This window comes from Rhincodon typus, chromosome 5 (assembly GCF_021869965.1).
Source record: "Rhincodon typus isolate 14 chromosome 5, sRhiTyp1.1, whole genome shotgun sequence".
Taxonomy (NCBI): Eukaryota; Metazoa; Chordata; class Chondrichthyes; order Orectolobiformes; family Rhincodontidae; genus Rhincodon; species Rhincodon typus.
Window position 1 is genome coordinate 89,820,212 of NC_063336.1, and position 27,361 is coordinate 89,847,572.

At 40.1% G+C, this 27,361-nt stretch overlaps 1 protein-coding gene across 3 annotated transcripts in view; it reads left to right on the forward strand.

The window, feature by feature from the left end:
* Positions 1-27,361, forward strand: part of eloal (elongin A, like) — a 78,249-nt gene that overhangs the window by 1,462 nt on the left and 49,426 nt on the right. For all 3 annotated transcript variants that reach the window (XM_048596510.1, XM_020528088.2, XM_048596511.1), the window contains exon 2: positions 9,982-10,038. In XM_048596510.1, coding sequence (XP_048452467.1) covers positions 9,982-10,038 — 57 coding nt within the window. The remainder of the gene's footprint in view (positions 1-9,981; positions 10,039-27,361) is intronic.

The following is a 27,361-nucleotide window of genomic DNA, read 5'->3' on the forward strand; positions in this document are numbered from 1 at the left end:
TGGCTTGCTGTGTTCATCCAGCTCTACACCTTGTTATCTCTATTATCATTTAACTGTTTTGATATAAAGAGTGCCAGTTAGGATCCAAGTTGCCATTTAGTTGTACAACTTGAGTTTATGTCATCTTAAAATTGAATAAGTGATAAAGATTCTATGTCAGTTTACTTAATGTCTGGGTTTTACATGATCTTTACGTGATGTCTGGTTGTTCTGGGGTGTTTCCTGGGATGAAGGGATTGATTTATCAAGGACAGCTGAACAGGTTAGGTCTTTATTCACTTGAGTTTAAAAAAATGAGGGGTGATTTTATTGAAGCAAACAATATTCTGAGGGTGCTTAATGGAGTACATGTTGAGAAGGTGTTACAACTAGTACAGAAATCTTAATCTAAGGGATAAGGTTAGTAGTAAAAGAGGAGGTAGACTTTTTTGAATGAGCAAGGAGTTGAGGGCTATGAGGATCTGGCACGAACAAGGAGTTGAGGCCTGTGGCAGATCAGCCATGTTCTTATTGATTGGTGGGGAAGGCCTGAGGGGCTGAATAGCCTCTCCTATTTCTTATGTGCTCCTGCATTATTTTTAATCTTTTCATCCAGAGCTTTTGCATGTTGACCATCTTTCACCAAGAGATAGGAAATGGAAAAAACTGAATCAGTATATTTGGCAGCATTGGAGGAGGAAAGAATCAGTTAATCTTTTAAGTCTGAAAAATCACCAGACTTGGCATTAACTCTGCTTTCTTCCCACAGAAGCTGCCAGACATGCTGAGTTCTCCAGCAATTTCTGTTTTTGTTTCAAATCTCCATCTACAATTCTTTGTTTTATTTTAATCTTTTAGGTCCTTAGAACTGGAAATGTAAATAGACTTTAAGCAAGTGAATAGAATTGTGTGTGGTTGGGGGATTGTGCAAACAAAAGGCAAGGACTGTGGTGTGTAAAACAGGAGAGATTAAATGACAGAAGGGTTTGTGGTCCACATCTGAATGAAGTGATAATGAGGCAAGTGAAGAAACAAGTAGTGTGTCGAGAGGAGGTGCGCATGGCAGAGTGATGATTTGCTGTCATTCAAAAACGAGAGAAAACAAAAGTAAAACCAGTATGTGCAAAGGTGAGAGGAAACAAATGAGGACATAGATTATACTTGGAAGTTGTTGAAGTTGTTCTGGAAGTTTGTAAAGTTCATAATTGAAAGTTTTTATGGTGCTGTTCCTAGAGCTTATGTTGAATTTGGAACACCGCAGGAAACTGAGGACAGAGAGGTCGGCATGAGATCAAGGTGAAAAATTAAAGCTAAAGGAGATCAGAAGAGTAGGGTTCTGTTTGTGGACTGAATATAGAAAACCAGGCTGCGTTTGGTCTTCCCCACAAAGAGCAGATTGCATTGTGAGCAGTGCATTGAAAGCCATATGTATAGTGAAAATGGACTGTAAATATTCAATTTTTATTATTTTACTTTAATACCTGAGACTATCATGAGCCTGAAAGTAGGTGGAATAAGGACAAATAACAGACCTAAAATGGCTGCTGCGGTCATCTGACTGGCTTGAGCCAGGCATATGAATCCATTAATAGATGAGGATCATTCTGAGTGCACTTAGTATCATCGTAAAAGGACATCAAAATTCAGATCTATATCTGCCAGTTGATTCATGCTTTTCTGTGAGTTACACTTTGATTGTCTGTGGAGTATTCATCTTGGGAAAACAATGAGCAGGAATGTAAAAATGGGTCTTTCTCAACAACTTTGACAAGGTTCCACATGGTAGACTGGTTAGCAAGGTTAGATCACATAGAATCTGGAGAGAGCTAGCCATTTGGATACAAAATTGGCTTGAAGGTAGGAGACATAAGGTGGTGGTGAAAGGTTGCTTTTAAGACTGGAGGCCTGTGACCAGTTGTGTACCACAAGAACCGGTGCGAGGTCTACTGCCTTGTGCCATTTATATCAATTATTTGGATGTGAATATAGGAGGAATAGTTAGTAAATTTGCAGATGACACCAAAATTGGTGGTTAGTGGACGGTGAAGAAGGTTATTTCAGAGTGCAATGTGACCTTGATCAGATGGGCTGATGTGCTGAGGAGTTTAATTTGGATAAATGTGAGGTGTTGCATTTTGGTAAGGCAAATCAGGGCACAACTTACACACTTCGTGGTAGGGTCCTGGAGAGTGTTGCTGAACGAAGAGACCTTGGGGTGTAGGTTCATAGTTCCTTGAAAGTGGAGTCGCAGATAGATAGGTTAGTGAAGAAGGCTTTTGATATGTTTGCCTCTATTGGACAGTGCATTGAGTATAGGAGTTGGGATGTCATGTTGCGGCTGTAATAACGGTCACTTTCCAAAGTGCTTAATTGACTTTTCACTGGTTTGGAATCACCCAAGGTTGTGAAAGTTTGTTCTCTTCTAGATCTTCATTCTTGTCTGTCAAAACCTGTTTCGGGTCTGTTTTCAATATCCTCTTTTGTTTCTGATCTCCTGTGGTCTTTCATTGCTGCAGCTTCCCTTGGTAAAATATTTGCTTGCATGTTGTTAAATGTGTTGCATGTTCAAATGTACAGTCTGAATGACTGAACTGCAAAGCAGTCATAGAAACAAACAGGGAAAGCTGGGGAAACCCAGCAGATCTGTGGATACAGAAACAAAGTTAACGTTTAGTCTGGTGTGGAGAGTTGTTTTGCACTAGAAACACGAACTGTTTCTCTCTCCGTAGATGCTGCCAAACCTGCTAAATTCCTCTGGTCTTCTCTGTGCGTGTTTCCGATTTCCGGTTCCACAGTATTTTGCTTTATTGTAAGTTGTCAGGTTTGGCTGGTGTAACTAAGTTTCATTTAGGGCAGAAATAATTTTCGAAGCTGTCAATGCCCACAATTGTTAAGTATAAATGGGACAGAAATGTACAACAATTGCACATGCGCAGTTAAAAATGGAAGGCACTGCTTTGTCCTGTTATGTCAGAAACTTCACTATACTATGGAAGAATGTACGTTTGCTATATTAGTGTAATGGACCCATATTAGACTCACCAGAACAAAAAGGTCTGATCTATTTCAGACATACTTTTAAAAGTTGGATAGATCTCAATTTCTTAAATGACCTTTTCTGGTATGAAAATTTGCTTTTATTTTGTGGAGTTTCAACAAACTTATTTTAATGGGAAAGATGTAAAGAAGAGTAAAGAGTTGCTAAGTAGCAAGAACTGTGAAAAGGAACACAAGAAGAAGTTTGTGAGGGATATCCGGGCCAATACAAAAGGCTTTTTACCATTTATTATTTGAAAGGGAATCATGAAAAGTAATGTGGGCCTTTATGACCGACATTAGTGAAATCTTTGGAGCTGGATTTGAGGTGACAACTGAAACAGAAGAATGTGAGGGTTCTTGACAGGGTGGAAGTGGAGGGAACTGTCTTACTGATCACTGTTTTGAAAATCAAGGGTCACCCAGGTAAAACTTTTTTCTGAGGGTTGGGAGGCTTTGGAACTCTCTTCCTGAAAAGGTAGAAGCGGAATCCTTGATCATTTTTAGGGTAGAGAGAGGGAGATTCTTGTTAAGCAGGTGGGTGAAAAGTTATTGGGATAGGCAGGAATGCAGATTTGAGGTTACAATCAGATTCAGCCATGATCTTGTTGAATGACAGAGCAGACTCCAGGGACTGAATGACCTACTCTGCTCTTAATTCATATGTTCGTATGGCAGACTTATTTCATTGTTGGCTTTCATGGTAGGGGACAATGACAAAATACCTGTGACATGAGGAAAAATAGAAATAAGCCCAAAGTAGAAACTTGGTAGATTGTGTAAGATTTTAAAAAAACTTGCACTGTATAGCACTTTCATGGTGATAAGATATCATGAAGCACTTTGCAGCCAATTAAGTACTTTTTGTTCTGAGCTGTAGTCATTGTTGCAATATAGAAGAAAGAGAGTACTGGAGAAACTTTTCTAGTTAAAGATGAAGTAGTCTTCAGTCTTCCATCACTGTTAAAAAGTGAGTAAATCTCTTGATTTGAGAGGTTATTGGCTTGGATTGGAAAATGATCAATATTACTCCTCTATTTTAAAAAAATAGTTATAGGGGAGTTAAGATAATCTAGAAATTAGGAACTAGGATCTGAGATAGACCATTTGGTCTCTTGTGCTTCATCTGCTTTTAGATAAGATCATAATCTGATATTGCTGGTGATTCCTGAAAACCTTTCACCCCTTTGCTTATCAAAACCTATCCACTTCTGCCTTAAAAATTCCTTAAATTTTCAAAGATTCTGCTTCCTCCAAGTCTTTGAAGGAGAAAGTTCCAAGATTGACTACGCCTTTGTGAGAATAAATATTTTATCCTGACTTGAAATGGTTGACCTCTTATTTTTAGACAGTGATTTCTCAGTCTAGATTCTCTGACAAAAGGAAACATCCTTTCCACATCTATCCTGATGTGACCTCTCAGGATCTTGTGTTTCAATCAAATCACCTCTTGTCCTTGTAAACTCCAGTGGATCCAAGCTTAATCTGACCAACCTTTCCTCATAAGGCAACTTAACCATTCAAGGTGTTAATCTGATAAAGCTTTTCTGAACTGCACCCAATGCATTTACATCCTTCCTTAAATAAGGAGACCAGTACTGGACACACTTCTCCAGCTGAGATCTCACTAGTGTTTTTAATAACTGAAGCGTGACTTCCTTAGATTTTCATTTCAATCTTTCCTCTGAATAGCATTTCTATTAGTTTTTTTTAAATTACTTCCAGTACCTGCATACTAACTTTTACAAGTCATGCATGAGGGCATCCAAATCCATCTGGCATCTCAGGCTCTGCAATCTCCTTTTTTTTTCTTTATTCATTCAGGGGATGAGGCCAGCATTTATTGCTAATCCATAATTGCCCAGAGGGCAGTTCAGAATCAACCATATTGCTGTGGGTCTGGAGTCACATGTAGGCCAGACCAGGTAAGGATGGCAGTTTCCCTCCCTAGAAGACATTAGTGAATGAGATGGTTTTTTCTGACAATCAGCAATGGATTCATGGTCATGATTAGACTCTTAATTCCAGATATTTATTGAATTCACATTCCACCATCTGCCATGGCGGGATTTGAACCTGGGTCCCCAGACATTATCTAGGTCTCTGGATTAAGATTCCAGCGATGATACCACTAGGATATTGCCTCCCTGTGATTGAGATAATATGCTCCATTTTATTCCTCTTGCTGAAATTAATAACTTTACATTATCCTCCACTTTACTCTGTTTGCTACATCTTTGTCCACTCACTGAACCCATGTATTAGTCACTTTAGCTTCCTTCAATCTACTTTCCTACTTATCTTTGTGTCAACAGCAAGTTTAGCAACCATATCTTTTGCAAGCAATTTATATATTTTGTAAAAACATGAGGACCCAGCACTGATCCCTGTGACACACCACTTGTTACATCATGTCAACCAGAAACCGACCCATTTACGTCTACTGTATTCCATTCGCCAACTAATCTTCCTTCCATGCCAATATGGTAGCATCCACGCTGTGAGAGTTTATTTTCCTCAATAATGTTTCTTGTGGAACCTTATTAAATGCTTTCTGGACACAATAATAATCAGCATGTCTTTGTTGAGATAATGGCCAACCTTCACATAATGGTATGTAGTTTCCATGTGGTTTGTGGTACCATGAGTGACTCATCTATGCAGAAGAACAGGACAAAGAAAGGAAGTACAATAGTGACAGGGGGCTTCATTATTGGGGCAATAGTTGAGTGTTTCTTCAGACATAGATGTCTTTGAAGATGGCAAGACTGGTCAAGAGATCAGTTAATAAAACATACAATACCCTGGACTTTATTAATAGGGCACAGAATACAAAACAAAAGGTGATGCTGAACTTTGGAAGACTTGTTATACCTCACCTATAGTATTGTATGCAATTCTAGGAGGCATACCTTAGGAAGTATGTGAACCCATCGTGGAGAATGCAGAAGAGATTTGCAAAACTAGTTCCAGTTATGATAGATTAGAGAGGTTGGAACTGTTCCCCTCAGAGAGAAAAAGGCTAAGAGGAAATCTGATCGAAGTCTTCAAAATCATGAGAAGACTGGATAGAGTACATTTGGAGAAACTGTTCTCGCCCATAAAAATGACCAGGAACCAAAAGGCACAGATTTAAAGTGATTTGCAAAAAAAGCAAATGTGATGTGAGAATAAACTTTCACGAGTGGTGTGGGTCTTGAATGCACTGCCTGGAGGTGAGGTAGAGGAAGGTTCCAATGAGGCATTCTAGAGGACATTAGATAATTACTTAAATAGGAAAAACAAAAGTGCAGGGCTGTGGGGAAAGGCAGCCAAATGACACCAAATCAAAGTGCTTATTTGGCGAGCCTGTGAGACACGATGGGCCAAAAGGCTTCCTGCATTGTAATCTTTCCGTGATTCCATGGTGTTCTGTACAGTAGCACCATCACTGTGCTAAATGGGCCAGAGCTGAAACAGATCTATCAACTCAAAACTACATATCCATGAGATGTTATAAACCATCAGCAGGTTTGTTTCCAACCCACAAAATGGAACCACATGGTCTGTCATATCTCCTACTCTGCCATTACCACTTAAACCAGTGGATGAAGAGACAACATACATGCACAGTGAAAGCTGCATGCAATAGACAGGGTTAAGTGAACCAACCAGAACCAACCGAAAAGATGTATGCTATACAATCCTGCCACATGTATCACTACATGAATGTGGTGGGCAATTAAACAATGAACTCCACAAAGGCTCTACAAATCCCCCCATCATCAATGATGGGGGTGCTCAGCACCAAAGGACAAAGCTGAAGTATTAATACTCATCCTCAGCCAAAAGTGCTGCATGAATGGTCCATCTCCATCACCTCCAGCGGACCCCAGCACCGCAAATGCCATCTTTAATCATTTTCTATTCATTCCACGTGATATAAGGAAATGGTTGGAGGTACTGGATACTACAAAGGCTTTGGGACCTGGCAACATTCTGGTAGTAGTGCTGAAGACATGTGCTCCAGAATTAAGTACATCACAAGCTGTTAAGCTGTTACAGTATCATTACAATACTGGCATCTATCCAATTATGTGGAAAATTGTCCAAATATAAATATATATAATATATATACTGACTACAAAAATCAGGCAAAATCTAACTCTTATCAGTCTTAATCATCAGTAAAGTGATGGAAGAGGCTGTTGACAGTACCATCAAGCAGCATTTGTGAAGAAATAACCAGTTTGATTTGTGCCAGCATCTCTTAGTTCCTGACCTCATTACAGCCTTGATCCATAGATGAACAAGAGAGCTGAATTCCAGAAGGGTTGTGAGAGTAGGACTTTGGCCAAGTGTGACATCAAAAATCCTGAGCGAAAAGGGAGTTAGTGAGAATCGGGGGGAGAACTCCGCACTGGTTGGAGTCCTATTTAACACACGAAGGAAGATGTTGCACTCTTGGTTCCAAGACCTCTTTTCTGGCATTCCTCAGGATAGTGTCCTAGGCCCAACCATATTTAGCTGCTTAACCAATGAAATCGCCTCCATCATGAGGTCAGAAGTGAGGATGTACCCTCATCAGCAAACAATGTTTAGCATCGTTTCTGACTTCTCGGATATTGAAACAGTTTGTGTCCATGTCCATGTCCAGGTCTTGCTGCATAATATCTAGGCTTGGGCTGATAAGTGATGAGTAACATTTGCACTACACAAGTGCCAGGCAATGGCCATCTCCAACAAGAGAAAATTCAATTTTTGCCTTTGATTTTCAATGGCACAACCATGTTTGAAACCCCCACGATCAACATTTTGGGGGTTACTTTGGACCAGAAACTGAGTTGCATTGACTATATAAATACTGTGGTTATAAGAGAAGGTCAGAGACTAGGAATCCTGCAGTGAGTAACTCTCCTCCTGTCTCCCTAGTTCAGGTCCATCATTAACAAGGCCCAAGTCAGAAGAATGGCAATTAAATTTGGAAATCGTTGCACTAAGGAGCACATTTTCAAATTATCCTAGATTTATCCACAAAAACCAAGAACTTGTATTGGTATAACTCCCTTCATGACATCGGGATGTCCCAAAACACCTTGCAGCCAATGAAGTGTTTCTAAGGTGTCATCACTATTGTAGTGTCACTACAGTCTGCTCAGCTATATATTTTTACATCTTTCAATTCTAGTTTAGTAACTTAAAGCTACAAACTCTTAATGGCTATACATAGCTTGAGCCAAAAAAAAAGAGCTGTTGTAAGTTGTACATGTGCCACATGGAGTAAATGGAATTTAACAATGAGCTACAAACAATGCAGCAGCAGTATTCTGTGTACTTTATCAGTTTAATGGAACCAGAATGTGAGTTGTGTGCATTGTTTGTTTTACACATGCTAGGATTTGTATCCAGAAATACTGTGTCCTAATTAATAATTGCTTCATAATTTTACAAAATTTACAGATGCTGAAAATTTTCACCTACTTTTTTGTATTTACTGATAGTGTGTAAATCACAAGACTGAATGTGTTACTTTTAGAAATGTATTTTGAGAATGCACAGAACAAGTGAGCTTGAATGTGTCATTGTTCTCCATTCGGAAGTAACTATTTTCTTTTGTCTCCTGTAATCTACTTAATTTATGGTTACAGTTTTAGCACCCATGAGTGGTTCCTTTTATGATTTATTTCAAAGACATTAAATCATATATGAAGCTGTTACTTGTGTACCAAGTATTACAATAATTGTGGTTATGTTAGTGGTTGAAGTTTGCTTGTTTCTGTTCTCATTCTTCTTGACAAGTTATATCTGGTTCCTTTTCTCCTTCTTCCTCCTCTTCCCCCTCTTCCCCATATTTCCCCCTTTTTATTCTATTCACTATTGCACAGCCATGAATGCATTTAAGCACTCTTAGTTAAGCTGGCTACCAGAAGTGTGTGAAAGTGACGGATTTACACCGCTACATTTCTTTAGTGAATTATTGACACTTCTTTGCTGGTCTGGCTTTTGTTAAGAAGGTGTTGGGTGGGAATGGTGTTTCCTACATTCTGTGCTGCAGCAATAAAATGTGCCACATCTAACAACTTTCTCACTTAAATATCTTGTGCAGCCATATGCTCAGCAAAAGAATATATTTACAATGTCCAAAGGTTTTGAAGACATAATCATTTGATGAGAAGAGCCTTTTGCAGGAAAGCTTTGACGATCATGTGAATGACAATACACATAATGGGGAAACAAATCAAAAGTGAGAATGTTTAAAGTGTAACTGTAAAGTTCTCTAGTGATCGGCATTCAGAGCATGTCTTCTGCCAAATCCAGCTGAGGCTTTTCACGTGTAAGATATGTCATTCGAATTTTCAGCAGGCAGATTTCAGTGAATGCTGTAGACATTTCAGGGCAATACATTTAGAACATGGTAAATGAAATGTATCCCAATTTATCTTGTGTCCTTGATATCTCGTTTTGTTGTTGTGAATATAACCATCGGCTTTGAGGTTGCACAGATTTCAGCAATATATGTTGTGAACTTGTGGCTAGCCCTGGCAAGGTCATGCTATTTTTTGCTGCCTGTGTAACTGCTGTCACTTAAGTTGCTCATTTATAGCACATGGTAAATGAAGTAGGCCAACCAGCATTCCCATAGATAGGCACTTAACACTGTGCAGACTCAGCCATTCCATACTTTGAAGAGAAGGGAGTCGTTTGCTATATGTTGTAATTTAGCCGACAAAATTATTAAAAGTTAAAGTTAATTATGAAATGTTGGTATTCTAATTAAAATGTTTCTAAACTTTTGTTTTAGTACCGCAGACACTGCTTTTGTGTTCCATTGTTAACAGTTTGAACAATTACGTAAAAGTAAAATGTGAAGTAAATTTAAGAATAATCTGATGCAGCTGACTTTTTAAAACTAATTACATTTAGATCTCAAATAATGCATGCGTTTAAAAATCTTCTAAAGCATCAATTTTTGGATCTCTCTTCTAGATTCTGAAATTGTTGAAGAAGCTGCAAGATTTAAATATCACAGTGGATATTCTGGTGGTAAGATATTATATCTGTATAACATCGTGTCAGTTTACACCATACATCAGCACTTCCCAAACTTTTTCTCATTGTGAGTGACCACATTTCAAGGCTTAAATTTTTGCAAACATTGGTGACTGGTATGGGAGCAGGGCAGAGAAAATCCGAGCGCAGGCAGGTTTGGCTGCTAACTCAGATTCTGACCCCAAATTGCAACCTCACTTGAGGTCCCAATCCCCATTTTATTTTTTAGAAGCCCTGTTGTGCATCATGTTTTTAAGTTTTTTTTTTACTGTAGATGGGCTTGAGATTCATCTGTAATGTTTTGCTATTTTATGTAAATACACAATAGGGGTAATTTTCTTTTAACGTAAGTTTAGCCAAAGAGTCAGCTAAACATATCTGGTAATTTTTTGAGAAGAGATTGAGTTATTTGTGCAAAACCTTTGGTTAACTCTAGGCCCCCACTTGCTTATGAGAACAAGAGAACACACAAACTTAAGAAATAAGACCACGACAAGGCTATTTTGATCCTCAAATCTGTTCTGCCATTTGATAAGTTCATGGCTACTCTTTGTGGCCTCAGCTCCATTTTCCTGTCAGTCTGTCATAATCCTCAACTGTCTTGTCATCTCTTGGCATATTTCATGCAGAAGCCGAAGTAGACCATTTGGTCCATTAAGTCCACTCTGCCAGTCAATGAGATGGTGGCTGACCTGATAATATTTTAACTCCACTTTCCTGCCTTTATTCCCATAACCCTTGAGTCCCTTAATGATTTAGAAATTTGTATATCTCAGCCTTGTATATATTTAATGACCCGGCCTCGACAGCCCTCTGTGGTAAAGAATTCCACAAATTCACTACTCTCTGAAAGAAAAAAATTGTCCCTCATCTCTGTCTTAAAAGGGCGACCCCTTTTCTGAGATTGTGCCCTCTGGTCCTAGACTATATCACAAAGGAAACAATCGCTCTGCGTCTACCCTATTACATCCTGAAAAATTTTGCATGTTTCAATAAAGTCTCCCCTCATTTTCCTAAACTCCAACTGAGTGAAAACCCAATCTACTCCATTTCTCCTCACAAGAAAATCCCTCCTTATCTGAAATCAACCAAATTAGCCTTCTCTGGATGGCCTCCAAAGCCAAATATTATACCTTAGATAAGGAGCCCAAAGCTGTTCACAATCTTCCAGCTGTGGTCTTACAAATGGCTTGTATGGTTTTATCAAGATCTGCCATTTTTTTAAATATTCCACTCCCTTTAAGTAAAGGCCAACATTCCACTTACCCTTCTCCCCCCACCCCACCACCAACCATTACTTGCTGAATTTGAATGCTGGCTTTTTGTGATTCATGTACTGAAACCCACTGTGGTGTAGATTTCTGTAGTCTTTCTCCATTTGAATAAGAATCAGTTCTTCTATTGTTCCTACCAAAGTACATACCCTCACTCTGTCAAGTCCTTTCAGCATTTTATATATTTCGATACGATATTCGCCTGTCCCTCTCAATTCCAATGGGTAGGGCCTGAACTACTCACATTTTCCTCATAAGAAAACAACTTCATCCCTGGAGTATAAATGATTGAAAAGCAAATGATAGAACTCTGGTAGAAGTACTGAATGGCGGAGGACAAAACAAATTGACTTGCATGTAAAATCCCCCTCGTCCTCACGTACCACCCCACCACCCTCCAGATCCAACGTATCATCCTCCGACACTTCCGCCATCTGCAATCCGACCCCACCACCAAAGACATTTTTCCCTCCCCACCCCTCTCTGCTTTCCTGAGGGACCACTCTCTCCGTGACTCCCTTGTCCGCTCCACACTCCCCTCTGGCACCACCACACCCGGCACTTTTCCCTGCAACCGCAGGAAGTGCTACACCTGCCCCTACACCTCCCCCCTCACCCCGATCCCAGGCCCCAAGAAGACCTTCCACATCAAGCAGATGTTCACCTGCACATCTGCTAATGTGGTATACTGTATCCGCTGTTCCAAATGTGGCCTCCTCTACATCGGGGAAACCAAACAGAGGCTTGGGGACCACTTTGCGGAACACCTATGCTTGGTTCGCACTAAACAACTGCACCTCCCAGTCGCAAACCATTTCAACTCCCCATCCCATTCCTTAGACGACATGTCCATACTGGGCCTCCTGCAGTGCCACAACGATGCCACCCGAAGGTTGCGGGAACAGTACCTCATATTTTGCTTGGGAACCCTGCAGCCCAATGGTATCAATGTGGACTTTACAAGCTTCAAAATCTGCCACCCCCAACGCATCCCAAAGCCAGCCCAGCTCGTCCCTTCCTCCCACCTATCCCCTCCTCCCACCTCAAGACCCACCCCCATCTCCTACCTACTAGCCTCATCCACCCCCTTGACCTGCCCGCCCTCCCTAGACTGACCCATCCCCTCCCTAACTCCCCACCTACACTCACCTTTACTGGCTCCATCCCCGCCTCTTTGACCTGCCTGTCTCCTCTCCAACTGTCTTCTCCTCTATCCATCTTCTATCCGCCTCCCCCCTCTCCCTATTTATTTCAGAACCCCATTCCCCTCCCCCATTTCTGAAGAAGGGTCTAAGCCCGAAATGTCAGCTTTCCTGCTCCTCTGATGCTGCTTGGCCTGCTGTGTTCATCCAGCTCTACATCTTGTTATCTCAGATTGCGTGTAAAGTTAGCTTTGCCTCGCTTTTCAATTAAAAAGCATTCCATTCATTTAACATTGAAAATTCCCAATCTGATGTGAGCTGTGACAGTTTCTTTTAACACTTCAATTGTCATTTTGTGATGATGCTATGGTTAGGGGTATATTTTGTGCTGGGTGTATTTTTAGAAGAAAGGTTGAGACAAGAGGTGCCAAGAATTCTGCTCCAAACCCAATAAAGTAAACAGCTTGTGATGCCTTGACGGTTCTTTTAAAAATTGGAACAATAGAAGCAGCCTGAATGGCTGGGGTCAAGCTCCCATGGAACCAGGATTTTTTTTTAGTTCTAGCCTTCAGTCATAGTTACTGGGGTATTGAAGCTGGATGTAGGAGCTCCTATTTCTTTCTCTGTTACAGTTAAAAGCTGGGGTTTTCTTCCAGCTGCTAGAATTGCATTTCAGGCAATCTATTTTACTGAATTTGCCTTTGCCAAGGGTGTTTTTGTGGGATGTTACTGTATTGGAACAGTTAATTAGTCATAGTTAATATATATATAATTTTGTTAAGCATTTCAATAGAATTAGTTAAGCCAATTTTTTTTATTTTCTCTGTATTTTAATTATAGTGTATGAATAAAGTGTGTTTTGCTTCAAGCCTGGTAGATTGACCAATTGAATTGCATCCAGAACACAATGCCTTACACTTTCTGAAGAAGGGCCCTGACCCGAAATGTCAACTTTCCTACTCCTCCGATGCTGCCTGGCCTGCTGTGTTCCTCCAACTCCACACTGTGTTGTCTTTATGCCTTACAGTTCCTTTTAAAATAAGAAAAAGTTATGGTCTAGACCATCTTCTTAATGTATTTTGAGGTGGGTTTGGTCTGATCCATAACAATTTTCTTTTTTAACTAATTCAGTCTATTTCAGTCTTAAATATTCTTCAGGGCCCAACCTCTGGAGCTCTCTGCAGTAAAGAATTCCATAGATTCACCACCATCTAAGTGAAGACTTAAATTGATAATCCCTTACTCAGTAATGATGCCCTCTCATCTCAGACTTTCCCACAAGGGAAAATGATTCTGCATCTACCCTGTCAAATCCCCTTAAAATACTGTATGTTTTAAAAGTTAAATATCATGAGACATAGTACACTAATTAGTAAAGTTAGATTACATACGATTCAGGATGAGCTTGCCAATGCATACAAAATTAGCTTGACGGTAGGAGATGAAGTGGTGGTGAAGGGTTGTTTTTTGGATTGGAGGCCTGAGACCAGCAGTGTTCCACAGGGATTGGAACCGGGTCCACTTCTGCTTGTCATTGATATAAACAATTTGGATGAGAATGTAGGAGGCATAGTTAGTAAGTTTGCAGATGACACCAAAATTTGTGGTATAGTGGACGTTGACGGATGTTGTCAATGGGCTGAGAAGTGCAGATGGAATTCAATCTGGATAAATGTGAGGTGTTGCATTTTAGTAAAACCAGCGAGGGCAGGACTTGTACAATTACTGGTAGGGCCTGGGCAAGTGTGGTAAAACAGAGGCACCTAGGGGTTCAAGTACATAATTCTTTGAAATTTGCATCACAGATAGACAGGGTGGTTAAGATGGCATTTATCACGCTTGCCTTCATTGCTCAGACCTTTCGAGTACGGGAGTTGGGATATTATGTTGAAATTATACAGGTCTTGGTTAGGTCTCTTCTAGAGTACTATGTATGTTCTGGTCACCCCACTAGAGTCCTAGAACTGTACAGCATGGAAACAGACTCTTCGGTCCAACTCGTCCTTGCTGACCAGATATGCTAAATTAGTCCTCTCCCAAAACAACCCAACCGGCCTTGAAATGCTAATCTCTCAAAATCCAGTTCTGCTGGCAAGGTGTGTCGCTTGTAAACTCAATATCAGATTTGGAATCATAGCACAGAAACAGACACTTTGGTCCAACCCAACCACACCTATCAGTCTCATTTGCCAGCATTTGGCCCATATCCCTCTAAACCCTTCCTACTCCTATACCCATTGAGATGCCTTTTAAATGTTGTAATTGTACAAGCCTCCACCACTTTGTCTGGCAGCTCATTCCAAACACGCACCACCCTCTGTGTGAAATAGTTGTCCCTTAGGTCCCTTTTAAATCTTTCCCCTCTCACCTTAAACCCTCTAGTTTTGGACTCCCTGACCCCAGGGAAAAGCCCTTGTCTATTTACCCTATCCATGCCCCTCATGATTTTTATAAACCTCTAAGGTCACCCCTCAGCCTCTGACAATCCAGGAAAATAGCCCCAGCCTATTCAACGTCTCCCTATAGCTCAAACCCTCCAACCCTGGCAACATCCTTGTAAATCTTTTTTGAACCCTTTCAAGTTTCACAACATCCTTCTGATAGCAGGGAAACCAGAACTGAATGCAGAATTCCAATAGTGGTCTAATTATGGGAAGGATATCATTAAATTGGAGAGGGTTCAGAAAAGACTAGGATATTGCTGGGAATGGAGGGTCTGAGTTGTAAAAGTAGACTGGGACCTTTGTTACTGGAGCATAGGTGATCTTTATAGAGGTTTATAAAATCATGAGGGGCATAGATATGGTGACTAGAAAAAGTCTTTTCCGTGGAGTGGGGGAGTCCTAAACTAGAGGGCATACTAAGTTATAAAACCTGTGTAAAAAATGATTGTTTAATGTTTGAAACGTCATAGAGTCATACAGCATGGAAACAGACCCTCCGGTCCACACTGACCATGTTCCCAAACAAAACTAACCCCACCTGCCTGCGCTTAATCCATAACCCTCCAAACATTTCCTATTTATGAGCTTATCCAAATGTCTTTTAAATGTTGCATCTGTACCTGCATCCACCACTTTCTCTGGCAGTTCATTCCACACACAAACCTCTGTTTTTTTTTAAATGTTGTCCCTCATATCCGTTTCAAATCTTTCTCCTCTCACTTTAAAAATGTTCGCTGCTCAGAGTGCAGTCTCTAATTGGAGAGCTCAAGTGTTGACAGTGACAGCTTTGCTCAGACCACATGCATGACCCCAACCATCCAATTGCTTGTCATTCTAAAGCAGCACATTCTCTCATTTCTTCTGTCCAAGGCCTGCTGCAGTGTTCTCATGAAGCCCAACGCAAGCTGGAGGATTCATTTCCGTTCGTTCACTTTACAACCTCCAGGACTCCGCACTGAATTCAACAATTTCCGAACATGAACTCTGCTCTCCAGTTTGTTCTCAAGTATCATTCTCCCTCTTATGTTCCCCTGACCTTCCCTTTAGTTCCATCTACTCTTCCACACCTTTTTCTGCAGTACAAAACCCATCATTTTTCCATCTCTCCTTTGAGTCCTGAAGATGAATCAAAATGGATTCAAATCATTAACTTTGGTTTCTTTCTCCACAGACAGTGACAGATCTGTTTCAATCCCATACCTACCTCCACTCCCCGAACATCCTGAAGATGAATGCTACAAACGCCTCTCCCAGACTAATTTAATCAAACGTGCATCAGCCACAATTGATAGCACTGGTTTAATCAAATGATCTCTGCTGTCAGACTAGGGAACAATCCTAGGAATGGTTACCTGGTCAGAAGGTTGGGAGCATGGCTGCTTTTCAGATGGTCAATTAACTCCCTGTCCTTTATTTATTGCAAATCTCTGCTGTCCCAGGCCATTTTATCCATTCTTCCTTTGAACACTGTATTAACAGTGAGACTTGGCTCAAATCTGACATTTAGTCCTTCTTTCCTTTACTACAACTGTGAACATTTTCCAAAAAATTCATCCTTTTCTGTAAACTGCAATATGTCTAGTAGTTATGAAAAGTGCAAATCTTCCTTTTTCTCAAATCATCCTCAGTGTTTCTCAAGGTTGCCTTTTTATAAATTCAGTGATCATGACTTTTCAAGGTTGTTTCTAAAAGAGGAATGTTTTTCATTTCATCACGCTTACCAGTTTTATGGATGCTTGCTTTCACAATCTGCTTTAAGTAATAAAATTATAATCAGCAAAATCAAAGCCTTATTACATTGGGTGACAAGGAACATGACACTAAATAATTTTGCAGCAATCACAGCCTTCAGGTACAACATCAGGATGGAGGGCTGGATATCAAATGAATATTTTGTGTCGGTATTTACTGTGGAGAAGGACGCAGAAGCTACGGTACTTGGGGAAATAAATAGTGATGTAATGACAAGTTTCCTTGTTGCCAAAGAGGAGGTGCCAGAGTTTGTAAAACGCATAAAGCTAGCTAAGTCCCCAGGACTTGATCAGGTATTTCCCAGAACTTTGTGGGAAGCTAGGGAAGAGATTGCTGGGCCTTTTCTGAGACACCTGTATCATTGACAGCCATGAGTGAGGTTTCAGAAGACTTGAGGTTGGCTAACGTGGTGCCTTATTTAAGAAAGGTTGTAAGGAAAAGCCAGGGAACTATAGACTGGTGAACCTTGCATCAGTGGTGGGTAAGTTGTTGGAAGGCATCCTGAGGGACAGGATTTGGAAAGGCAAGGACTGGTTAGGGAGAGTCAACGTGGCTTTGTGCATGTTTCACTAACTTGATTTTGTTTTGAAGAGGTGACAAAGAAAATTGAAAGCAGAGTGGTAGACATTGCTGAAGTCCGTACAGACAAAGTGTTCGACAATGTTCCGCATGGTAGGCTGATTAGTAAAGTTAGATCACATGGGATCCAGGGGAGGCTAGCCAATTGGTTACAAGATTGGCTTGAAGGTAGGAGACATAGGGTGGTGTTTGAGAATTATTTTCAGACTGCAGGCCTGTGACCATTGTGTGCCACAAATGTCTGCTAGAAATTTTCCTTCAAAGACCTGCCATTTTTGTTAGAGGCTTCATCTTGGTTGCAGCATTGGAAGTGAATGGAAGTGATCAGATGTGAATTTGAGTTTTCTCTTTAATCCACACCAGCTGTTTACCTATATCAACCTCTAAATTGTATTTTGTTTTGTTCTATTTAATGTCTGTGTTCCGTATGCTGGAAGTATTGGATTATCCATTTTTTTCGTCAAGTATTGCAGAGTAAGCTGTCATGGTTATAGTTTTCAATAGATCTAATATGAATTGAATCCCTACAGCATGGAAACCGGACATTTAGCCCAGCAAGTCCACAACAACTCTCCGAAGAGCATCCCATCCAGAACCATCCCCTTACCCTATCCCTGTAACCTTGCATTTCCCATGGCTAATGCACCTAACCTACACATCCCTGAACACCATGGGCAATTTAATGTGACCAATCCACCTAATTTGCACATCTTTGGACTGTGGGAGGAATCCAGAGCACCCAGCGGAAACCTATGCAGACGGGGAGAATGTGCAAACTCCACATAGACAGTCACCCGAGGATGGAATCGAACCCAGGTCACTGTGATGCCACCGTGCCGCCCTTAATATTATTTAAATAATCTGCACCCTGGCTGAACTAATGAATGAAATTACTGCCCACCCACACATTAATATTTTCTAACCAACCTGTTCAGAGATGTTAGAACACAGCACTCGAGCAGGTGGGATTTGGACCTAGGTCTGCCAACTCAGAGGTAGGGAACCCAGTGCATTAATAAACCCAGCTCTGGTTGCTTTGTTTTTAGCTAGTCTCACATATACAGCAATCAGGACGCTAGAATCATTCTGAGCAATTCTGAAGCATAGAGGAGAAAGACATCAGTGAGACCCCCTGCTGCTGGTCATTATTTCTGAGGAAAATCACCAGATAATAAGTGTGCAGACATTAAATAAGAACAGAATCAGACTGAGCAATGACATCAACCACTGATTAATGGTCGGTTGCCAACACTAGTGGAATTGTACCCTAACAGGAAACAATGCTTCAAGAAGAAGGAGGGAGAAAGTGGAAGAGCCGGTAGTTTCTCATCTGTTAGCATTACACAATTTGTAACTTCATTTTGTTACAAAATGAACGATATTATACTTTTAATTTGAATGACATGGTGTGAACTTTGTGAGCCTTGGGTTTCTTCATCTTGTTGTTTATTTATACCAGCAGCATCCATAGATGACCTAATCTTCAGTGGTGTTTCTGTATCATAAAAACATGCGAGTTGCTAGACCAAAAAAAATCCCATAGTCACTCTAGTTTACCTCTACCATCCTGGCACAATGATATGCCAATTGGCATTCACCACTGACAGGCAGGAAGCCTGGAAGGCAAACCCTGTTGGTGTTGCATATGCCCTTCTGGAAGGTTCCTTGTGATATCCCAAATTAGTCAACTACCGTATAGAATAATTTCTAAAAGAAATGTATCCCATGTGAATGATTGATTAATTTTTACCTAGATTCATCAGCTCCCCAATTCTGTACTTATCTTTTTATTCCATGATGACTTCTCTGCATGTGCATCAGTACAAACCAGCAAGATGATTTGGCTGTAATTAGAATATTGAAAGTGTTCAAGAGTGTGACCAATTTAAAATGGTGGAAATGTTCAATTACGAAACATTTACATTTAATAATGGAGCAAAATGGCAACTGGTCAGAATACAATGGCACCATTAAATTTGTTTGAGCTTTTAACTTTGTGCATGACAAGTATTTGAAATCTTGTATAATGAGCAGAGTTTAGTTTTATCTTGAGAGATTGTGACACAAACTTGAGTTTATTTTACTGTAACTAAATACAGGTTTTAGCCAATATGTTGCTCATTTGCCAAAAATCTATAGCTCAGGTTCTGACCCTGTTGTCCATAACAGAGCACCATTGTAATTGGCTCTTGGGAAAAACTTGATCCCCAGGCAACTAAAATTCTTTCTTTCATTCAGCTTTATTCTTTTGTGGAGAAATGGGACCTTGTATAATCGCAATGTTCTGATCCTTATGCTGCTACTCGCTACATTTCAACAAGCAGTCACCTCCATTCGGTTTCTTTGGCTGTTTTGCAACTCCATATATTGGTTTGGGCAAGTTATTTTTTTTAAACCCAATGTTGCATGCTATTCGTTCTTGCAGGAGAAACATATTGGCATATGTTTTATAAGGTTATAGTCTCGAACGTTACGTGTGTTGTTTATGCACTGTTAGTATCTGACCTGGTTGGCACACTTGGACTGGTTGTCGTCAATTTTGGAATCTCACTTGGATCTCAAGCTATAGCTGCCGTTTGCTGGCATTCAGTGATTTTTTTTTCATTTGTGTTAAACCTGCTGTAAACTTGTAAAATGACTCATTGAGACTACCTTATTTGTTGGCAGGTAATCCTGTGAGGATTATACTCTGCCTTTATGCTTTTATTTCAAAGAAGGAATTGTATGCTGGTAAGCATTGCTCTCTGGCTCAGTGTATTTATTTAAAAAAGACTGCTGACAGTTTAGAACTTAAGAAATAGTTTTTGAATTGTTGCTGTTCCTATCTACCGCCTCTTTTAAATGCTTTCAGTGAACTAATTTCCACAACCCTCTGGGTTAGAGAATTCCAGACATTCATTAAGCTGAGATAACACGGTGTAGAGTTGGATGAACACAGCAGGCCAAGCAGCATCAGAGGAGCAGGAAAGCTGACGTTTCGGGTCGAGACCCTTCTTCAGAAATAGGGGAGGGGAACGAGATTCTGAAATAAATAGGGAGAGAGGGGGAGGCGGATAGATGATGGATAAAGGAGAAGATAGGTGGAGAGGAGACAGACAGGTCAAAGAGGTGGGGTTGGAGCCAGTAAAGGTGAATGTAGGTGGGGAGTTAGGAAGGGGATAGGTCAGTCCAGATTTTTTTGCAGTGGGAGAGGGATGCGCTGAGGTCCATTAATTAAGCTGTTGTTGCAATGGCTCAGGAATTCTGAATGCTTCCCATATGATTCATCAAGTAGCAGGTCTCGATAGACAAGAAGGTCCTAGAATCTTAATGCATTATCTGATTTGAATATCGTTCTATTCCCATCTACGTTTCTTCACACAACAGTTTAAAAAAAAAACACAGAATCAGAATCAAAAGAGCGTTGGACCAAAGACACTGAGATGGACCCTGTTTAAGTTTATAATCTCACTATCACAAGTTTTTTCCACAAGGAAATAAATATTGTCTCATGCTGCTCTTGAGCCACTTGTATTTCCAATGTAAGTATTGCTAGTAGCCTGATAGTATACTTCTGACTTGTCCTCTTAACTGGGGTTGAAATCAGACAACCAAAAATAAAGCAGAAAATACCTGCAAAATACTATTAAGAATTTGACCAAGTGCTTTCCCCATTCTTTGGTATCTGTTTAAAAATTTTAAAGGAACACTTCTAGACAAGGCAGTAATAATAAATGCAGACAGGTCAATGATCTTTCATTTCAATCCTTTTTATCAAACTAGGATTCCAACACTGTACTTGACAGGGCCTTCAATGGTGATCAGTCCATTTCATGCACTTATGTTTGCACCCTTTCCCTCCCTCCCAGAAATCTAATGTTTCCCTTGTCTATTCAACTAGCCTTCATATTCAGCAATCATATTCTGCCATACTCACCAGCTTCAGTGTGATTTCAACAAATGTGTCTTCTACACAAATAGAAATTGCTGGAAAAGCTCAGCAGAATTGGCAGCATCTGTGGAGAGAAGTCAGAGTTAACATTTCGGGTCAATTGACCGTTCCTCCGAAATGCCCTACTGCACCTTTCCATGCAAACATAAAGATGCAGCACCTGTCTGTTCACCATCCGATAACCCAAATAGTCCTCTCAAGTGAAACAAGGGTATTCTTGTATTCTTTCAAATTAGTTCACTATATTGCCGTTCACAATGTAGTCTCCTTGATATCATGCAGACTGTAAGTAGCCATGACAACCACTTTGCAGAACATACCCATGCAGTCCACAAACATGACCCTGGGCTTCTTGTTGCTGGATGTTTTAATTCTCCATCTTGCTCCCACTCTGACTTTTTAGTCCGTGGCCTGCTACAATGTTCCAATAAAGCTCGGCACAATCTCCAGGAACAGTAGCTTACCTTAGGGGTGGCACGGTGGTTCAGTGGTTAGCACTGCTGCCTCACAGCACCAGGGGCCTGGGTTCGATCCCACTCTTGGGTGACTGTCTGTGTGGAGTTTGCACATTCTGCCCAGGCTAGGTGGATTGGCCATACTAAATTGCCCATAGTGTTCAGGGATGTGTAGATTAGGTGGGTTGTACGGGGATGGGTCCGGGTGGCGTGCTGTGAGAGTTGGTGTGGACTTGTTGGGCCAAAGGGCCTGTTTCCGCACTAGGGAGTCTAAGTTGAAGTCTTTTGTGTCTGCACACTGGTCTCTCTGCCTTCCAGTCTACATACTGAGTTCAACAATTTAGATTGCAAGCTTCTTTTGATTCATTCTGTATCCCTTTGTGTTGTATTCAGATGGCTACCATACAGCCATTCGCACCATTCTTTCTTGACTATACCCATTGTTCCACTTTGCTTTTGCATCACGGAATTGTTTGTTTATTAATCCCTGCTGTCCTCTGCCCTATCACAGAGATTCCCAATTGTTCTATCTGCCCGCTCACCCAATTGCTGTCTTAACTCATCTTTATTTCAATTCTGATGAAGAGTCATTTATCCATTTCTTTCAACAGATGCTACTTGAACTGAGGTATATTCAGCATTTCTTATTTATATTTTCAATACTTAAAGTATATGGTTTGTGTATAACAGTGGTTATTTAAAATTCTTTTATACTTCAAATTCTTCAAAATCTGTTGTTAGATGCTGATCAAAGCAATGGTTTATTTTCCTTCATGAGCCATTGAGTTTGAGGCATTGAGCACAGATATTTAGCCAGATACTACCAGAGTCCAGAGAAATGTCATATCTGAGAGGTGAATCAACCAGGACAGAAATTGTTGCTGCCATTTCCATCTGAATAACAATTCTGGTTAGGACAGTAACTTAACTGGTTAACTAAATACCCTTCAAGTCAATTTTAATCTAACCTCACTTAGATCTTTTAAAAAAGCGTGTGGATTAGAATTCATTATTTGTTCCTAGTTTGCAGGCGCCCTGGCAAGACTGGTATTTATTTCTCATCTTTAACTGTCAATTTAAAGGTAGTGATGTTTTCTTGAACAGTAGCAGCCCATATAGTAAAATACTCCCACGATCATTGTAGGAAGGGAGTTCCAGGAGTGTCACCCAGCAGTGAAGAAAGAACTAATAATTCCAAATCACGATTGAGAGAAACTCAAAGTAGGTGGTGTTCCCATGGGCCTTCTCGGTGTTAGAGGTCACAGGTTTGTTGAACAAAACTTGGAGAATTTATAAATGGTACAAACTGCCGCACTGATGATAGAAGGAGAGAATATTCTGAGGTGATGTTTGGGGTGCTAATCAATGGGATGCTTTGGTCTGGACTGTTGAGCTTTTTCAATTTTTGAACTGGAAGCCATTAAAATATAATTTTAATATATTGTCTGATATTATCTTGATCAAATTAGTTAATTAAAAACAAAGCAGCAAATTGAAAGTGAATCTTTTCAACAGCACAACTGAAAGATAGCTGTTTCCTTCTTCTAAGTGTTGGCTGTACTTTTGAAGTAAAAACAAATTGCACAAAAAGCTTGCATATGACAAGTGCATTTAACTTTTATTGTCAACACTTCTTAAAAATAAAAGCTATATTTAACCTTTTATAATGAACAAATTCCATGTAAAACATAATGGCAATCTGGGAGATTGTACATGATGAAAATCCAGCCAGGAACCCAGAGCTTCTATCTCTCAGCTACTCTCCTTCACGTATTTGAGCCCAATTTCAACTCAAAATGGTTGCCGAAGCCCTTATTCATGACTTTGTTTTCTCTAGGCTTGACTTTTTTTTTTACATACTCCTGAATGGTCTCCTATATTTTACCTTATGTAGATTTGAGGGCATCTAAAACTTTGCCTATTTCTCAAATCACAACAAATTCTGGTCCACACTCAGCCCTGTGCTGCTTGTCCTGAATTGATTCCCAGTCAAGCAACATCTTGATTTTTAAAGTTCTCATCTTTATTTTCAACTCCCTCAATGGCCTTAGACCTCACTATCTCTGTCATTTTCATCAACCCCACAAGTCTGCTTGGTATCTGACCTCATGTACCCCATAACTAAATTGTTCCATCGTTAATAGCTGTACCTTCGATGGCTTAAACACAACTCTGAATTCCTTCCCTGTGCCTCCTTTCTTCCTCCTTCTAAAATGTATGCATTTGTAGGATGTAGGTATTGCTGGCTATGCAAGCATTGATTGTTCATCTCTTTAAAAAGTTCTTAAAATTCCTTGCAAATTATACCTAATTGTCATCTAACCTATCTTCTTTTGTGCCTTGGTTTCATACTTTGGTTTCTGTGCTTTTGAGAAGTGATTTGGGATTGTTGGTTACGTTGATGAAGCAATAGTTACATAACTGGATGATTTTGTTTTCATATTTCTTTTTACAACACAATTTGGCATCTGGCTCCTTCTTTCACTTGTGACCTGTTATTGGCTGCCCTGCTAGATGCAGACAGTGCTAATCCCAAGTGTTCTCTTGTTCGATATCGTTGGCTCTGTTGGGCACAATAGCTAGAGTCAACATTCCAGTAATATGTCTCTTTCCCATGGAAATAGTTTGTTGTGCACCAACCAACATTGTTTTAAAACAAATTTCATTATTCATTAATTCCTGATCAATTTCGAAAAAGTGAAAGTTCACAATAGGCTGCTCTCTTATTGGCAAGAGATGACTGATGGGCAGTTCAACCTGAGACCCACCACACCAAAAGTGATGGGAGAGTTTGTGAAGACAAGGCCTTCGTAGTGACCTCAGCTGATACAGAACTTGAATCCATGCTGTTGGTGTCACTCTGTCTTATAAACCAGCAATCCAGCCAACTGAGCTCCTCAACCTAATCGACTGTGACATTTAGATTGCTTATCATTCCATGTCAAAAATCCCTCCCCCTCCCCCTCTCCCCCAATTGTTCACCGTGGCACTAACCTACCGGATGATATATAGAGACATTGAGTTTATACAGCACGGAAAGAAGCCCTTCGGCTCATTATATCCACACAGGTCATCAAACATCCATTTATTCTAATCCCATTTTCCAATCCTTAGCTAGTAGTCATTTATGTTATGGCATTTCAGAAGTTTATTTCAATAGTTCTTAAATGTCTTGAGTGTTCCTGCATCTATGGCCTTTTTAGGCAGTGAGCTCCAGATAGCATGTGCACTGTGGTGAAAAGAATTTCCTCAAATTCCCTCTAAATCTCCTGCTCCTTACCTTTAAAGCTATCTCCCTCCCTGGTTATTGACCCTGCCAAGAAGGGGAAAATATCTCTCTATCTGTACCCCTCATAATTTTGTACACTTCTTTTAGAAATTACATTTAATTTCATTATCTAACCTATCTTCTTTTGTGCCTTGGTTTCGTACTTTGACTTGCTGTGCTTCAGTGAAGCGCCTTGAGATATTGATGTTAAAGATGCTGTAGTTATGTAAATTGCTGATGTTGTTTTCAAATTTAGGATCCCTCCCACCCCCACCCAGCCCACTCTGCTCTAAGGAAAACAAACCAAAGCCTATCTATTCTGTCTTCACAACTGAATCACTCAAGCCTGGGCATCATCCTGATGAATCTCTTCTGCACTCTCTCCAATGCAATCACATCCTTCCTATGGTGTGGGGACCAGAACTGCGCACAGTTCTCTAGCTAGTCACATAACTAAAGTCATATATCTTTGCTTCACCACCTCCTTGCTCTGGTATTCAGACAAATAAAGCGAGTATCCCATATGTCTTTACCACTTTATCTACCTGTCCTGCTGCCATCAAGAACCTGTGGACATCCGCACCTCTGATCTTCTGTACTTCCTAGGCTCCTATATTCAGTGTGTACACCCTTGCCTTGTTAGTCCTCCCAAAATGCATCAACTCACAATTTTTCAGGATTAAGTTTCATTTGCCACAGTTCAGCCCTTCTAACTAGTCCATCTACATCGTCTTGTAGTCTAAAACTTGCATCCTCACTATCTGCCACACCAGTGTTTTTGTGTCATCTGCAAACATCCTGATCATTAATGTACACAACAGCTAAAGACACAGCACCAAACCGTGTTATGCTACTCTACACAGGCTTCCAGTCACAAAAACACCCTTTTTAATCATCACCCTCTGAATGTGTAACTGAGCCAATTTTAAATCAAATTTGCCAAATTTTCCATGAGGTCTTAGCAGCTTAGCTGCTTAACCAGTTTGCCATGAGAGATCTTATCAATAGCTTTCTAGCAGTTTATGTAAACTAATCAACTACATCGCCCTCTTCTACACAACCAGTTGTCACCTCCAAAAATTTAAATCAAATTTGTTAAACATGATCTCCCCTGACAAAGACAAGTTGACTATCCTTGATTAATCTTTGTCTCTCCAAGTGGAGATTAAATGTTCTCCTCAGAATGTTTTCAAGAGTTTCCCAGTCACTGTTAGATTCACTGGCCTGTAGTTGGCTGGTTTATTCCCTATCACATTTCTTGATTATTCATACCATATTAGCTCTCCTGCAGTTCTCTGGCATCTCTCCAATAGCCAGAGATTATTTGAAAATTCATGTCAGAACACATGCAATATCCTCCCTTGCCTCCCACAGCAGTCTGCGATACATCTCATCTGGGTTTGGGATTTATCCACGTTCAAACCTGGGAAAAACTGCTAATACCTCCTTTCTCTCAATGCTAATTTGTTCATGTATATTGTATTCCTCTGATTTCTCATGCTACATTATCCTAAGCTACAGTGAATACAGATGCAAAATACTCACAGGTCAAAAGAAATTACTATGTTCTAAACCAAATTTACTAGAAATATAACTTTTGAGAAATTTCATTAAAATCAGAACAATAACTTCAAATTAACCAAATAACTGCCATTGAACCCTGGGAAATCTTGAATTTGCAGCTCGGACTTAGTCCTGTTGTTTTGTCAATCATTGCCAAATAGTTTTTAAAAAAGAAGGCATGGTAATTCTTTTCACATGTATTGGTATTTCAAAACAGTTGCAACTTACCTTTTATTCAACAAATTTTAAATGCCACACAACTTATTTCTATGGACATGATCCGATCAATTCTGTCAACTAGCAATAAGTTATCTCAATGACTATCAAGAAAAGAAATCTTGTCATTTATAGGACTTTGTGTGCAGAGTGGCTATCACATTTCTCATATTACAACGGCACTTTATTCTCCCAAAGCACATCATAGCCACTGGGGTGATAAAAGGTGCAAATTAAGATTTGTCTTCCATTGTATTGGATGAAACGAAGTATCAGAAAACAAATGAATGACTGACCAAATCAAGCTGTGTTTTCATTCCTGATCGACATCTTCTGACTCTTGCTGGAATTTTTTTATATGAAGGTGATGGGCTTGCCCATCAACATTTAACCATCCAGGCTCACACTACTTGAAATGAGGAAGTGAAAGGATTTCTGCCCGTTATACCACACTACAAGAAAAGCTCAGTGTTTTGAGGAGGATGTAGACTACAGGGAGATAGGATATGGCACCACGAGATTTCCTGCTGCACACTGGGTGAGATATTTTTAAAATTGGAGCTGTGATTTAACTCAATGTTATCATAGAATTAATACAGCAGGAAGGAGGCCATTCTGCTCTTCATGTTTGTGACAGTTCTTTGCAAGAACAAATTAACGATTTGGACTCCTCGGCCTAATCTTTGAAGCTTT